This window comes from Rutilus rutilus, assembly GCF_951802725.1.
Source record: "Rutilus rutilus genome assembly, chromosome: 20".
In the NCBI taxonomy this organism is placed as follows: Eukaryota; Metazoa; Chordata; class Actinopteri; order Cypriniformes; family Leuciscidae; genus Rutilus; species Rutilus rutilus.
In genome coordinates this window covers 33,439,504-33,454,503 of record NC_140225.1, presented here as the reverse complement: position 1 = coordinate 33,454,503, position 15,000 = coordinate 33,439,504, and the positions used below count along the sequence as shown (strand labels likewise).

At 39.2% G+C, this 15,000-nt stretch overlaps 1 protein-coding gene across 1 annotated transcript in view; it reads left to right on the top strand.

The window, feature by feature from the left end:
* Positions 1–15,000, top strand: part of ppp3r1a (protein phosphatase 3, regulatory subunit B, alpha a) — a 36,743-nt gene that overhangs the window by 7,167 nt on the left and 14,576 nt on the right. Inside the window, exon 2 of the mRNA XM_084391467.1 lies at positions 7,672–7,711. Within this exon, the coding sequence (XP_084247593.1) occupies positions 7,672–7,711 (40 nt within the window). The remainder of the gene's footprint in view (positions 1–7,671; positions 7,712–15,000) is intronic.

The window sequence follows — 15,000 nt, the reverse complement described above, 5'->3', positions numbered from 1 at the left end:
CACACACACACACACCTGAAGGGGGTTTATTCTGAGATAACACACACACACACACACACACACACACCTGAAGGGGGTTTATTCTGAGATAACACACACACACACACACACACACACACACCTGAAGGGGTTTATTCTGAGATAACACTCACACACACACTCACACACACACACACACACACCTGAAGGGGTTTATTCTGAGATAACACTCACACACACACACACTCACACACACACACACACACACACCTGAAGGGGTTTATTCTGAGATAACACTCACACACACACACACACACACACACACACACCTGAAGGGGTTTATTCTGATATAACAACCGGCTGGATGTACATTTTCCCGCTTATTACGCGGATACTTGCCACATAAGTAAATAATTAGACACGAAATATTGATCTGAGTTGAAATATTTTATCAGGTGTTTAAACACAAAGCCTCGCGGAGAGAGCAGTTTCAGCGGCGAGATCAAACTAGACGGACATTTAAGAGATACGCTTTACAGTCATAACACTTATTACACAGCATTTCACCACATAAATAATGATGGCGATAAGAGATATTGATTTCAGATTAAACTGTTTTAAAACCGTTCCTGTTTGTCATTTTATAATCCAACGGTGTACAAAACAATAGTCACAAAATGGCCGCCGCTGCGTTTGAATGAAACGAGAGAGAGCGAGTCCACGATACTGGATGGCATAATTAAATAACTGTACACAAAATATTGATTTGACTGAGTTTTATTATTTTGTTATCGAGGAATAGATGTTGTTCAGGATAGATGGTGCTATTGACCATCAAGTATTCCTATAATTTTCTATATATCCTAATCATCTGTTAACAAACATGTATTCATCACTTCAATGAGCGCATTGTTTCTGCCTTAAATAATACTTTTTTTTTTTAAATAATACATTATTAGCTAACTGTGTGATTTGTATATGTACATTTCTGAAATACATAACTTAGACACCGTCACCTCTGATAACAGATCACCCTAAATTATAATGTAGACTCATGCATTTTCTGTAAAGCTGCTTTGAAACGATACATATTGTGAAAAGCGCTATACAAAATACAAATACATGTGAACTGAGTGTGTGTAGTCGTTCATAAACCCTCTCCCGTGGCCTCATGGGACAGGGAAGTGTCCGTCATACGCGCACTAGAGAATCTCTCCAGAACAAGAAGATCATCATCCGGGTACTTTTGTCTACTCTTTTATAAGGACTGTGAATTTACTTTCTTTGTCTTACACTGTTTTCTGCCTACTATATAGTTGGGAAGTATGAGATTTCGGATGCAGCCAGTGTGAAGCGCTTCTCCTCACGCGGGCGAACGAAGACGAAGCGCAGTGTGTGAACGGTCTCTTAGCGGTAGAAACTAGTGGGAACGCTACAGCATATAAACTCATTCTGGTTCAGAGATTGTGCGTGTGTGTGTTGTTTTAATGCAGCATCTCTACTAGCAATGAAGCTGTGAGTTTAATCACTTCAAAAACAGCAACCTTTCCTCCTCGTTCCTGAGCAATATAATGTAGCTTTTCCGTGGCAAAGCTGTTTTATTGACACAAGACGCATTAATTGATGAATTACAGATTTGCGGAAAACTTTTGCGTTTTTTTTCTTTTCTTTTTTTTCTAAATGTCGACAAAAAAATATTAGAAATGACGGCGTTTCCATTAACTGATGTTATGCGACTAAAACTTATTTTTTTCCTCTCGTGATAAGTAAAATAATTCCAAAAACCATGTAACGGACATTGGTAGGTTTATGTACTATATCCCAGCCACTGCACTGGCCATTATTATTAACTGAAGGAGATGTATGTGTGTTATCCAAGCATTAATGGAAAGGAAAGACCCTTATACTTGTGAGCGGCACATATGAGGTGTTTCTGGGTGTTTCTCCCTCAGATCTGCTTCTGAGGTCTTGATTGTGGCATTTATTTGAGGTTTAGAATCCATTATTCCTGTAATTATTTTGTCTTTTATGAATTTAATAAAGAGCTCTGTCTCGTATTCTGTCCAAACACACCGCGTCGTCTACGTCAGCTGACCTGTAAATGCACAAAAACTGTTTCCATTGCAGTTTTGCGAAATATTTCTTATTCGAATTGCCTGAAAAACCTCCTCATGAGAGCGTGAAAACGTTTTAGCGATAAATGGGAGTTTTCGTGAAATTGACGTGTTTCCATCGGGCGTATTTTGAATGCGCAATTTCAATTTGCGCAATTTGAAGGGTAATGGAAACGCGGCTTGTAACTGCCTGTGCGTTCAACGCTTTAACGCGCACATTCCAGCCAAACGCATATATTATGGCCTGTTCTGTGATTGGCCAGTTTGTTGTGAATGAGATTGTTTCAGTTATTTACAGAATTATTTGATAACTTAAATAATTAAAGGTAGTTATACTGCAAAGTGACAACTTACAAAGAATTTGACACAAAAAAATTGACAAAAGCCCTTAAATTAAAAACAATCAATCGAATTATCACAATTATTTTCTTAGACAATTAATCGTCAGTCACATGTCATAATCATGACAGCTCTAGTCATGTGTTCAGTTAAACACACAGTGAATGTATTGTATATAACGATAATATTACAGCCAGGATATTTGTTCAGAAACCATGACCGTGTATACACCAGAAAATACAGAATTAAGTAAAAAGTTAAATTTTTTAAAACAATTTTTTTGGATTTTCATAGATTTCCCCCCTAAATTTACATCATTGTTCGAGTTCAGATGGTTAACTATTTTTTTCCCATTTAAAAGGCTGTAAAACAGAGACCTCCTGGTCCACATATTGCCTGCAGAGAGTCGGCACGGGCAAAAACGGGCAGTTATAATTATGATCCGCTATAAGTAGCGTCTCCAGCCATGAAACATCGTCATTCTGTCTATTTATTTCCACCTTGTTATTGAGTTTTGTTTGTATTTGGTGATGTTTTGCTGTGCCGGATGTTCATTGTGCGGTGCATGTGTGTGTGTGTGTGCGGTCTAATTGACTCTGAATGCTGAATGCATTATTTATGATCTGCGTTGAGTGTTTGCCTCTCAGGCTTCCCAGACAATGTTCAGCCCACTAAAGAGTTCATTTACATCTCACAAGAGCCCACTAATGATTCAGGAATTCATTTAAAACTCCCTGTTTTCTCTTTTTTTCGAGCTGCAAGGCATCATTTGTTCTCATCAGCATGGATAGTAGGTCTGCTGTGAATTGTCTTCGCTCTAATTCATGTTTGGACTCGGAGGATCTGGTATTAATAACCAAGTCCAACTCTTCAGAAACACTTCAGATGCCGTTTTTGCATTTGCATACTGTATGTATATCGCATCTGATTTTCACATTCGGTTTTGTATTTTTGTGCTGCGGCTTCATCTAATCTGTGCATCTCAGAGGACGTTACAAGACAAAACCACCAAGTGTAATGCAGAATCAGTGCAAATGCTGTGCGATTAATAAATAAGGCAAATGTCTTCTGATTGCAGAAGGATTATGAGTTTTAATTAAGCCTAAAATGCCTGAAATAGTGCTAAGGGACAAAAACGTGATCAAATCTCACCCCGAAATCAAGACCAGAAATAATATTTTAGAAGAAAATGAATTATATTTACTTTTGACAACCAAAAATTACCCCCAATTCTTATTATTCTCATAATGTTTTTTACTTTTGGGTAAAAAAACAAAAAAACAAATACCATTTAACATCTTGATTACATGTTATGATCTCAAAAATGACTAAATTAAATATGCATGGATGAATTGAATAATTCATCCATGATCAACAAGTCTTTTTGGTTGAATATATAAAACGTACATACAATATATTGTTGTTTGGAGTGACAGCAATTCCACATTATGGAGATTAGCATGATAATGATGTGTTTTAGGACATTTCACTCAGTCTTAAGAAAGAGGAAGGTTCAGTCTACTGTGTAGAAACAGATCCAGGCCGCTTCATACGAGTTCGCTTCGCATCCAGAAGCCATGGACCTTTCGCAACACCAGGGGCCGGTTTCACAAAGATAGACTTTGACTATGGCTTAGATATAGTAGATAGTCAGACTTCAGATAGACATCTAAATCAAACCATTGCACAAAGCACTTAAGACTCTGACTATCTTAAGGAGGACTACACTGCAATGCATTCTGGGTAAAATAAGACACTTTTCAAAAGCAAATAAACATGGCGGATCGAGTAAGCGCATTCAACCGCTCAGTGCCGTTTACCCCCGCGGAGAACATGTGTTTGTTGGAGGAGTTTAACAGTTACAAGGACATTTTACTTGGGAAATTTAGCGGAGAATGTAGTAACAAGAAGAAATGTTTAAATTATGAGCCATTTTCCCTTTTCTTTTGGCTGTTTGTAATGTAACTGATTGTTACTGCTGGTTGCCACGGTAACACAGAGTCTTAGACCAGTCTCTATTTTTGTGAAACAGTCTTAACTTGCATTAGACTAGTGTATGAGCACATTATAGACTTGTCTAACACAGACCGGTCTAAAATAGCTTTGTGAAACCGGCCCCAGCATTTCAGTATTGAACCCTTTCTTTCAGAATCATTGAAATCATTATTCAGACCTAAACTATTAGTAGGATGAGAAACACTGACTCTGGATCAGCGGCTGCAAGCAAACTCACGAGTGTCCGTAAATGTCTAAAATTATCATACATTTTTAAAACCGTTTGTACATATAGATTAAATGTAAGTAACTTAAATTTTTAAAGAAATTAATACTTGGATTCAGCATGGGAGCATTAAAGTCACAGTGAAACAGAAGCAGATCTGTTCTTCTGTATGTGTTGTACATCTGAGTGTAATGGTGTAGGGCGGGACTTGATTCTGTGCATCGGTTGCTGATTGGATGATGAGACGTGGGCGTGGCACTGGATGCAGATGAGCGTGAGTTTAAGTGCAGTACATGATTGGAGCGTAGACTGATGTTTCCACCAGAGTATCCAGTTATTCTGGTTATATAACAAACCATTTCTATTTCAAAGAAATGCTGTTCTTTTGTACTTCATCAAAGAATCCTGAAATAAAATCACGGCTCCTGCAGAGATATGAAGCAACACAACTGTTTTTAGCATGGTTAATAATCAAGAAATGTGTATATATACCCTTAAAGAGGACCTATTAGCCTATGTTTTTCTTGTGTTCATCTGTGTTTAGTGTGTAGTGTTGCGGTTTGAGCCTGAAAAAGCTCCAGTTCTTCTCTATATCAGTGTCAGTGTTTCTGAACTCCTGAAACGCCTCCATTCTTGAGTTTCTTCCAGGAATGAACACGTCACAATATTCCTCATTTAAATAATTAATATGCAGAATAAGGGGTAGGGGTGTAACCCCGGCATCCTGGCCAAATTTGCCCCTTGGCCTCTGTCCATCATGGCCTCCTAATCATCCCCATACACTGATTGGCTTCATCACTGTCTCCTCTCCACCAGTAAGCTGGTGTGTGGTGGGCGTTCTGGCGCAATATGGCTGCCGTCGCATCATCCAAGTGGATGCTGCACATTGGTGGTGGTTGAGGAGATTCCCCCCTTCCATATGTAAAGCGCTTTGAGGTCTCAGAAAAAGCGCTATATAAATGTAATAAATTATTATTATTATTATTATTATTATTATTAATAAAGGGGCGGGGCCTGGTTGAGTTAGTTAGTAGTGTGTTAAACTGGCGGTTATGGTAAGGGGCGGGACATTTCCCAAACACACTCAAAGCGCTCGACCAATCACAACACACTGCTCCAGCTGACCAATCAGAGCACAGTGTGCTTTTCAGAAGGAGGGGCTTCATAGAGACAGGAAGTAAACAGAGCGTTACTGACAGACTGGGAAGAGAGGAGCCGCAACAATGGAGAATATGAGGAACATAATCAACATTCAAGCAGGAAAACCTGTTCTAGTAGAGCCTGAATATGGTCTTTATAAATGGGCCTGATGATGTCTATACTTTTCTCCCTTTCAATCTTCAATCTTTCATTTGTATCTTATTTTGTTTCTGATATCCAGCTCAACGTTAGCTTTTCCTAACAGGAAAGTCCTAGTCCCAGCGTTATGAGTGGGCAGCTATAGATGTGTGTGTGTGTGTGTGTGTGTGTGTGTGTGTGTGTGTGTGTGTGTGTGTGTGTGTGTATATATATATATATATATATATATATATATATATATATATATATACAGAATACTCTATACAGTGATCTGATGATCTGACAACAGCAGATCTGATGATCAGACCCCACGCTCCTCAGACCCCACGCTCCTCAAACCCCACGCTGATGCTGCGTAACATCGAGCCGAGAGACTTCGACACGTTCAGTCACAGAGCGCTAATGGGGAAACTGTTGCTGTTTGTGAAAACAAGAATTCAGGCCTGAAAGGGTTAAAAAAAAAAAAAAAAATAAAGTAATGTTTTTGAAAGAGTCTCTTTGCTCACCAAGGCTGCATTTATTTGATCAAAAATACAGTTAAAACAGTAGTATTGTAAAATATTATTACAACCGTTTTCTATGTGAATATAAAGTGTCATTTATTCCTGTGATCAAAGAATGTTCAGCATCATTACTCCAGTCTTCAGTGTCACATGATCCTTCAGAAATCAGTATAATGTGATGATTTTATGATCAAGAAACAACATTTATGATTATTATCAGTGTTGAACACAGTTGTGCTGCTGAAACTTTGACACTTAAACATCTGTGGTAAGATAAAAAAAAAAGAAGCGTTTGCTTCTGACCAATCAGAGCAGAGCAGCTCTCAGAGAGGCGGGGCTTAGAGAGACTGAATCTTCGAACGAGGCGTTTCAGACACTGAGAGAAAAGAGCTGACGCTGCAGTGCAGATTATGAGTTAAATAAAGTGTTTTTTGACCTTTTGACATTTATTACAGAGTAAGAATAAGTCTAAAGCCAGAATGCGATGATAACAGACAGGCCAAGCTCTCATCTGTCCTTCACTGCTGTGACAGATACAGAAACCATTGAACTGAATGAGACTTCATAAATAATAAATCAAAGCAGATGGAGATACAGACGGGGGAGTGTTTAGTGTTTCATCTCCTAGCTTTTGGTTTGTATCAAATACAAGAGAAGAATTCGGTGTCACAGTAACACTAATGAACAGGTTCTTCAGAAGTATTGTTTTAAAAGCTATAGAAAGGTCATTATATTGGATAAATGTATTCTGAAAAGTTTAATCCAACATTATTAAAGGAAACGGGTTGATAGGCTGTTTGGTCTTGTTTAATTTGGTCTCATTGTGATGCGCTGCTCACTTCCAGTGTAACTGAATGCTAATTAGCAACAACTTAATAAAATTGTTTAAAAAATGATTCATTTACATTGCCAGAAAAATAAAAAAAAGTCACAAAATCTATTTTTTGATACATGAATATAAAAATATATTACCTATGCCTATAGGTCAGGGTTTTGTTTGTTTGTTTGTTTTTACTTGTACTTTCAATTTCAAAGCTTCTCAAATAATTCCCCTGGTTTAATTGACTCTTTGTGAAATTAAGTACGTTACCCAAATTTCATAGCGTTCCTATTGATCTTCTTCAACTTGCACTGTGTGTTTAGGTGTGTGTGTAAAGGTGATGTGTAATAATTTCAACAAAAAAAGTTGATAATCTTCTGTTTTCTTCTTTTGTAGGGAAATGAGGCAAGTTATCCCTTGGAAATGTGCTCGCATTGTAAGTACCATTAAGTTTATACCTAATTTACATACAAAATTAACTGGATAATGACACTAACTTTGCAACACAGTCATTGATCTGAATAATGACACTTTTGCCTTTCTAGAGCTTTGAATTTGTCTCAAATTTGCTGAAGTTTGCATCGAGTCTGTTATTGTACATCTCATTACTGTGAAGCTGCTTTGAAACATTTGACATTTTATAAAGCCCTATATTAAGTTGAAATATAAAAAAAAAAAAAATGTTTTAATCTATTTCAATATATTAAGTTCTCTTGCTGGTTCTCTAAAGACTGAAATGTGATGAATTGGTGGCGGTGAAAAGGATGTCAAGTCAAGGTCGTCTCCAGAGACGCTGCTTAGGCTTATTTTTAGCTTTGAAACTTTGTTTTAATTAGTTCTGCTTCCCTCTGATGTGCTCGAATGTTGAGCACGTGTGGAGAGGAGGACAGTCTACAGTCACGCTCCCGTCCCTGTGTGTGTGTGCTAGTTAAACTTGGCTGAGATTAACCATTTGTGTGCCATATTGAAGATACCTCATGCCAATAATGAGATGTAGGGCTCGACTTACACCGTGTCCTAACGACACGCGACGCGCGATAAAAGGTTATTTCCCATGTTAATCAGAGTGTTTGTCCCAACCAGCCGCGACGATTCTATTTTCGAAACGGTTTCTATTTTTCTGCGACGTCGCGCTGGAACAACAAACACAAAGTGTGGCAAAGATAATCTCAGGCACTGTTTATGTGCTTTATTTAATGTTAAAAGCGTGTAATGTGACTTAATATCATTTAGTGCTCCAGCTTTGAGGCTGTAAAAGCAACAATGGATAATTCACCTCAGATCTTGAAATTAAACAAATGGAAACAAGAACGTTCAAACTGTGAACAAACAAGTGTGTTATTTGACAAAGATTGTTTCAGTAACTCAGTGTGTATTTTTAACGGTGTAATATTTGTGAATTTGATTATGTATCTACTTATCCGTTTTCTTGCGAGTGCCGTCAGGATTACTCTCTGGTGCTGTGCACTCGCCGCGAGACTCCGCCCACACGCTGCTCTGATTGGCTGACTCCGCCCACACGCTGCTCTGATTGGCTGTGGGTTTTGATTGATTTTGACGCTTCTCGCAGTCGCGTCGCGTCTAGTGTGAACAGACACATTATTTGTCGCTGGAATCTTATCGCATCGCGTCTGGTTAGGACAAGGTATTAGTGTCTTTAACTACGAGCAAAACTGAAGAACAAACTGGTGTGATACCGTTTATATGTCTACAATATGTGTATTGTATATGCATTAAAATTACATTTCTTTCTTTTGTTTTTGTTTAGTTGATTTTAGCAGAAATTCTCATTACTGAAAGGGTCTGGATGTTTTGCTTTTTGAGCATTTTAACAATATAAAAATACTATAATGAATGACTTGTTAATAATAATAATACATTTTAGGCAGTACAACAAACATTACCAAGATATATAAATAATAAGAAAATGGGCCTTTCATGATTTTCATGAAAATAATTTCACAATGCAAAACATTTTAATGATCCTAGAATAGGCTTCATTTTCTTCATCATTCATGCAAAATATTTAAGGTAATTCATATTTCTTCCTTTTGATTTCGAGTGAAGTTTTTGATGGACTCGCTCTTAAAGAAACCAACTACTTGAACAAAGTCTTGGTATACTACATTTGGTGTTCACACAAATCTTCAAGAAATCTTACACAGGATAGTTTAGAACGGGAGTTAATTGTTTAGCCTGCTAATGCATATATGACCCACTTAAAAGACCATGTGTGGAATAATGTGTGTCATGCTGGCATGTGGCCTTCAGCCTTGCAAACGCTCAGAATAAACCCCAGCCCGTTTGCTGGAGTCCCGTGTGCTGTAGGGCTTCCCTTAGGGTGCGTATCAGGGGGATCTTATGACCTCATGGCTAAAAACAATATGACCAGCACTTCAGGTCTTGCCCAGTCGTTGGTAGGGTGATGTCAGGTTTGGATGTTGGCAGGGAGAGTAACATTGATGGATCAGAAACTGGCTGTCGTACAGAAGAAAAGCTCCATGAACGGCACACGCGTTCAAAACGCAATTACAATTTATTTATATGCCCATCAAGATGATCCTAGTAAAATAGGCAAAGCCTTTTTTGCATGGCGAAATTGAGTATGAAGTATCAACTAATGTTCATGAGAACATTTATTTATTTTTAAGGAACAAACAAATCATTTCAATCATCAATTGACAAAAACTTGGCAACAAATAATTTCCGAAAGCTGCTCATGCGAGAAGGGGATGCAAAATTTGATGACGGGAAAAAAACTGCACCAATAATACAGCCATAAATACATATATTATACCTTAAATATAAAAAGTGCACCAATAATACACCCATAAATACATATATTATACCTTAAATATAAAAAGTGCACCAATAATACACCCATAAATATAAATATTATACCTTAAATATAAAAAGTACACCAATAATACACCCATAAATATAATTATTATACCTTATATGTACCACAATTAGTGACAGGGAAAACAGAACATGACCATGACAGTACACCCCTATGCCGGAAGATGCATACTCGAGCCGCAATAGATCCAACCGAGCATGGAGGGAGGGAGGGGGTGTCCGGAGATGGACGAGGAGCTGGAGACAGATGAAACCTTGGAGGAGTTGGGAAACCCCATAGACAAGACAATGAAGAGAGGAGCCAGAGAAGAGCCAGGACGAAAGCCCACGGTGGAACCTATGGGGGCAGGAGTAAGGGTTGGAGCAAGGACCTGACCGGCAGAGGTGGAGACCCAGGCAGAGATGAGAACCCAGAGTCCATATGCCTTTAGGGGCCGGACTGAGGACAATGGTGGAACCGGAGGGAAGGGCAATTAGATTAATGTTTTATGTCTTCATTTGATTACTAGAAAATTCACAACACAGAATTTGTGGAAAATAAAACTATGTGGAATAGTTTTTTTATTACTGAAATGGTTGTTTTTATTAATTTTCAAGTATCACAGACAATGGCATACAGTGACCAAGGCAGCTCTGTCATAATGTCAATAACACTTTTACAAATGACTTAGTTTCTTTATAGTTATTGAGGTAAACATGCCTAAATTACAGAAAAAAGGTACCGTTGCACTGAAAAGGCACTGAATTTCAGGTACCGGTACCGGTTTAAAATGTGAACGGTACCCAACCCTACTGAGGGATGACGGACGACAGTAGAGCCGAGGGAGTGTGGAGCCAAGGGGTCGGAGGACCATGGTGAAGCCAAGGGGTCAGAGGACCATGGTGCAGCCAAGGGGTCAGAGGACCATGGTGCAGCCAAGGGGTCGGAGGACCATGGTGGAGCCAATGGGTTGGAGGACCATGGTGAAGCCAAGGGGGTTGGAGGACCATGGTGAAGCCAATGGGTTGGAGGACCATGGTGGAGCCAAGGGGTCGGAGGACCATGGTGAAGCCAAGCGGTCGGAGGACCATGGTGCAGCCAAGGGGTCGGAGGACCATGGTGGAGCCAATGAGTTGGAGGACCATGGTGAAGCCAAGCGGTCGGAGGACCATGGTGGAGCCAATGGGTTGGAGGACCATGGTGAAGCCAAGGGGGTTGGAGGACAATGGTGAAGCCAATGGGTTGGAGGACCATGGTGAAGCCAATGGGTTGGAGGACCATGGTGGAGCCAAGGGGTCGGAGGACCATGGTGAAGCCAAGCGGTCGGAGGACCATGGTGAAGCCAAGGGGGTTGGAGGACCATGGTGGAGCCAATGAGTTGGAGGACCATGGTGAAGCCAAGGGGGTTGGAGGACCATGGTGGAGCCAAGGGGTCGGAGGACCATGGTGAAGCCAAGCGGTCGGAGGACCATGGTGCAGCCAAGGGGTCGGAGGACCATGGTGGAGCCAATGAGTTGGAGGACCATGGTGAAGCCAAGCGGTCGGAGGACCATGGTGGAGCCAATGGGTTGGAGGACCATGGTGAAGCCAAGGGGGTTGGAGGACAATGGTGAAGCCAATGGGTTGGAGGACCATGGTGAAGCCAAGGGGGTTGGAGGACCATGGTGGAGCCAAGGGGTCGGAGGACCATGGTGAAGCCAAGCGGTCGGAGGACCATGGTGCAGCCAAGGGGTCGGAGGACCATGGTGGAGCCAATGAGTTGGAGGACCATGGTGAAGCCAAGCGGTCGGAGGACCATGGTGGAGCCAATGGGTTGGAGGACCATGGTGAAGCCAAGGGGGTTGGAGGACAATGGTGAAGCCAATGGGTTGGAGGACAATGGTGAAGCCAAGCGGTTGGAGGACCATGGTGGAGTCAAGGGATTGGCACATCAGGGTGAAACTGGAGACCTGGAAGCCCAAGGCGGATCCAAGCAGCTGGGCAAAGCAACTGAAGGAGGAGCCAAGGGACTGAAGGGATCCAAGAGTACAGACGGGGGAGAATTCACAGCAGTCAACATTTGAAGTGGATCAAAACATTTCATCAAAGTTATACATGAATTTTGAACAATACCCGTTCTTGTCTTAGGACAACTTTGATTAACTTTTTTGATCCACTTCAAATGTTGACTACTGTATTTCAGGTCTAGGGGAATGGATGGAAATCTGCTCCAAAATGTCCATCTCCACCAATACTCCCTCAATGATGGACCTAAATACCGGCTCTCACACCTGGCCAGACTCCGGGTTTGTGGTGGGCTCTGGCATTGGATCTGGGATCGTGGAGGTGTTGGCTGGGTTCTGGTTCGCGGTCAGCGGGGTTTGTGGGCGACAACATCGATAATGGGCAGACACTTTCCAGGCAATGGATAATGTCTTCTTGCTAAGTAAAATTCTCCAAATCTGGTAGCTCCAGAAAATAGATATTAAGGTGCCCTGGGCTAACTTACAGAACCGGTTAGAGTAATTAATCAAAGGAACACCTTTACGGGAGATGGCAATAAATGCTGCTGCTGTATCTATGTTTTAGGTTCGGTGTTCAGTTACGTAACTGTATTATAAACCAAGTACGAAGCGTGACGCAGAATGATCAACAGAAACAAGGAGACTTGTTTGAATGAACACTGAAGAACTCTTAGCACACTGAACAAAGAGATCTGAGGACTTATATACACAGGGATGATAATCAACAGAACAAAGCACAGGTGCAAAAAACTAATTAGAAACCATGACAACAAACAGTGAAGGAGAACTCAGGCAATTAGTGACAGGGAAAACAAAACCAAACAGAACATGACAGTGGCAAAACCTTAGATATAAAAAGTGCACTCATAATACACTCATGAATAAAGATATTATACCTTAAATATAAAAAATTCACCAATAATATAGGCTACTAGTCAATATAAAATATTATACCTTCAAAATAAAAATAATTCACTAATCAATATAAAATGTTATACCTTAAATATAAAAAATGCAACAATGATGCAATCATAAATATAAATATTAAAACTTAAATATAAAAAAAAATGCAGCAAAGATATGCTAATCAATATAAAATAAACTTTAAATATAAAAAAAAACTTCAGGGAAAACAAAACCAAACAGAACATGACAGTGGCAAAACCTTTAATATAAAAAATGCACCAATAATACACTCATTAATATAAATATTATGCCTTAAATATAAAAATTACACCAATGATGCAATCATAAATATAAATATTAAACCTTAAATATAAAAAGATGCACTAATAATATGCTAATCAATATAAAATAAACCTTAAATATAAAAAAAATGTCACCAATGATACACTCATAAATATAAATATTATACTTGAAATACACAAGAGACTATTTTATAACATAGTATGAGCAGTTCTGCACGTTTTGAGTGTCTTTTTCTTTTATGCCCTGATGAAGGCAGTTTCTCTGCCGACACGTGTTGGTTTATAATATTTTTAATGTTAATACCTTGTGTGTTTTTCACATTGACTTCGGTATCTGTGTCGGGATCAGTGTGTGTACACGAGGGCAGATTTGCTCTCCCACATCAGCAGCTCAGAGAAGGTCATTGTACTAATGGATTGATAGTTTCACCTCCGCTTTTAAGAGAGTCCTCGATTCTCTCACTGCCTGTAATGGCATTAATTACAACTGAGCTAATTCTCCTGATTCATCATCAGCGCTCATCTCAACACAGAGTTAATGGATACACACACAGAAAACCGGCAGATTTCAGGGGTTATCATCACCTTTGTATGGAAGCTTGTTTCCGCCACAGAATAAAACATTTTAAAAGATAATTGCGACTTTTTATCTCACAATTGCGAGTTTAGATAACACGCAATTCTGACTTTATATCTCGCAATTCTGACTTTATTTCTCAGAATTGCAAGATATAAAGTCAGAATTGCGAGATATAAAGTCAGAATTGCGTGAAATAGTCAATTTCGTGTTATAAAGTCAGAATTGCGTGATATAAAGTCGCAATTGCGTGAAATAAAGTCGAAATTGCGTGATATAAAGTCAGAATTGCGTGTTATAAAGTCAGAATTGCGTGTTATAAAGTCAGAATTGCGAGATATAAAGTCGGACGGCAACGGAGAGGTGGATTTCAAAGGTGAGGCGTCCATTACACAAACGAGAAACCATACGATCGCACGATAACCTAAATGCATTGTTTATTTAAAAGTGGAAACCTGTTGCTCATACGTTAAATGAATCTCGTGAAAACATGAAGGTCACGTTTCTATGGAAGCTTGTTTCCGCCACAAAATAAAACATTTAAAAAAATAATTGTGTAAACTCAGAATTGTGAGATATAAAGTCAGAAATGCGAGATATAAAGTCAGAATTGCGAGATATAAAGTCAGAATTGCGAGATATAAAGTCAGAATTGCGTGAAATAGTCAATATCGTGTTATAAAGTCAGAATTGCGTGATATAAAGTCGCAATTGCGTGAAATAAAGTCGAAATTGCGTGATATACAGTCAGAATTGCGTGTTATAAAGTCAGAATTGCGTGTTATAAAGTCAGAATTGCGTGTTATAAAGTCAGAATTGCGAGATATAAAGTCAGAATTGCGTGTTATAAAGTCGAAATAAAGTCGAAAAAAGACAGACTTTTTTTTTTTAACCTCAGAATAGTTTATATCTCACAATTGCGTGTTATAAAGTCGCAATTGCGTGAAATGAAGTCGCAATTGCGTGTCATAATCAGAATTGCGAGATATTAAGTCAGAATTGCGTGAAATAAAGTCGTAATTGCATAAAATAAAGTCACAATTTGCGTGTTATAAAGTCAGAATTGCGTGAAATGAAATTGCGACTTTATTTCACGCA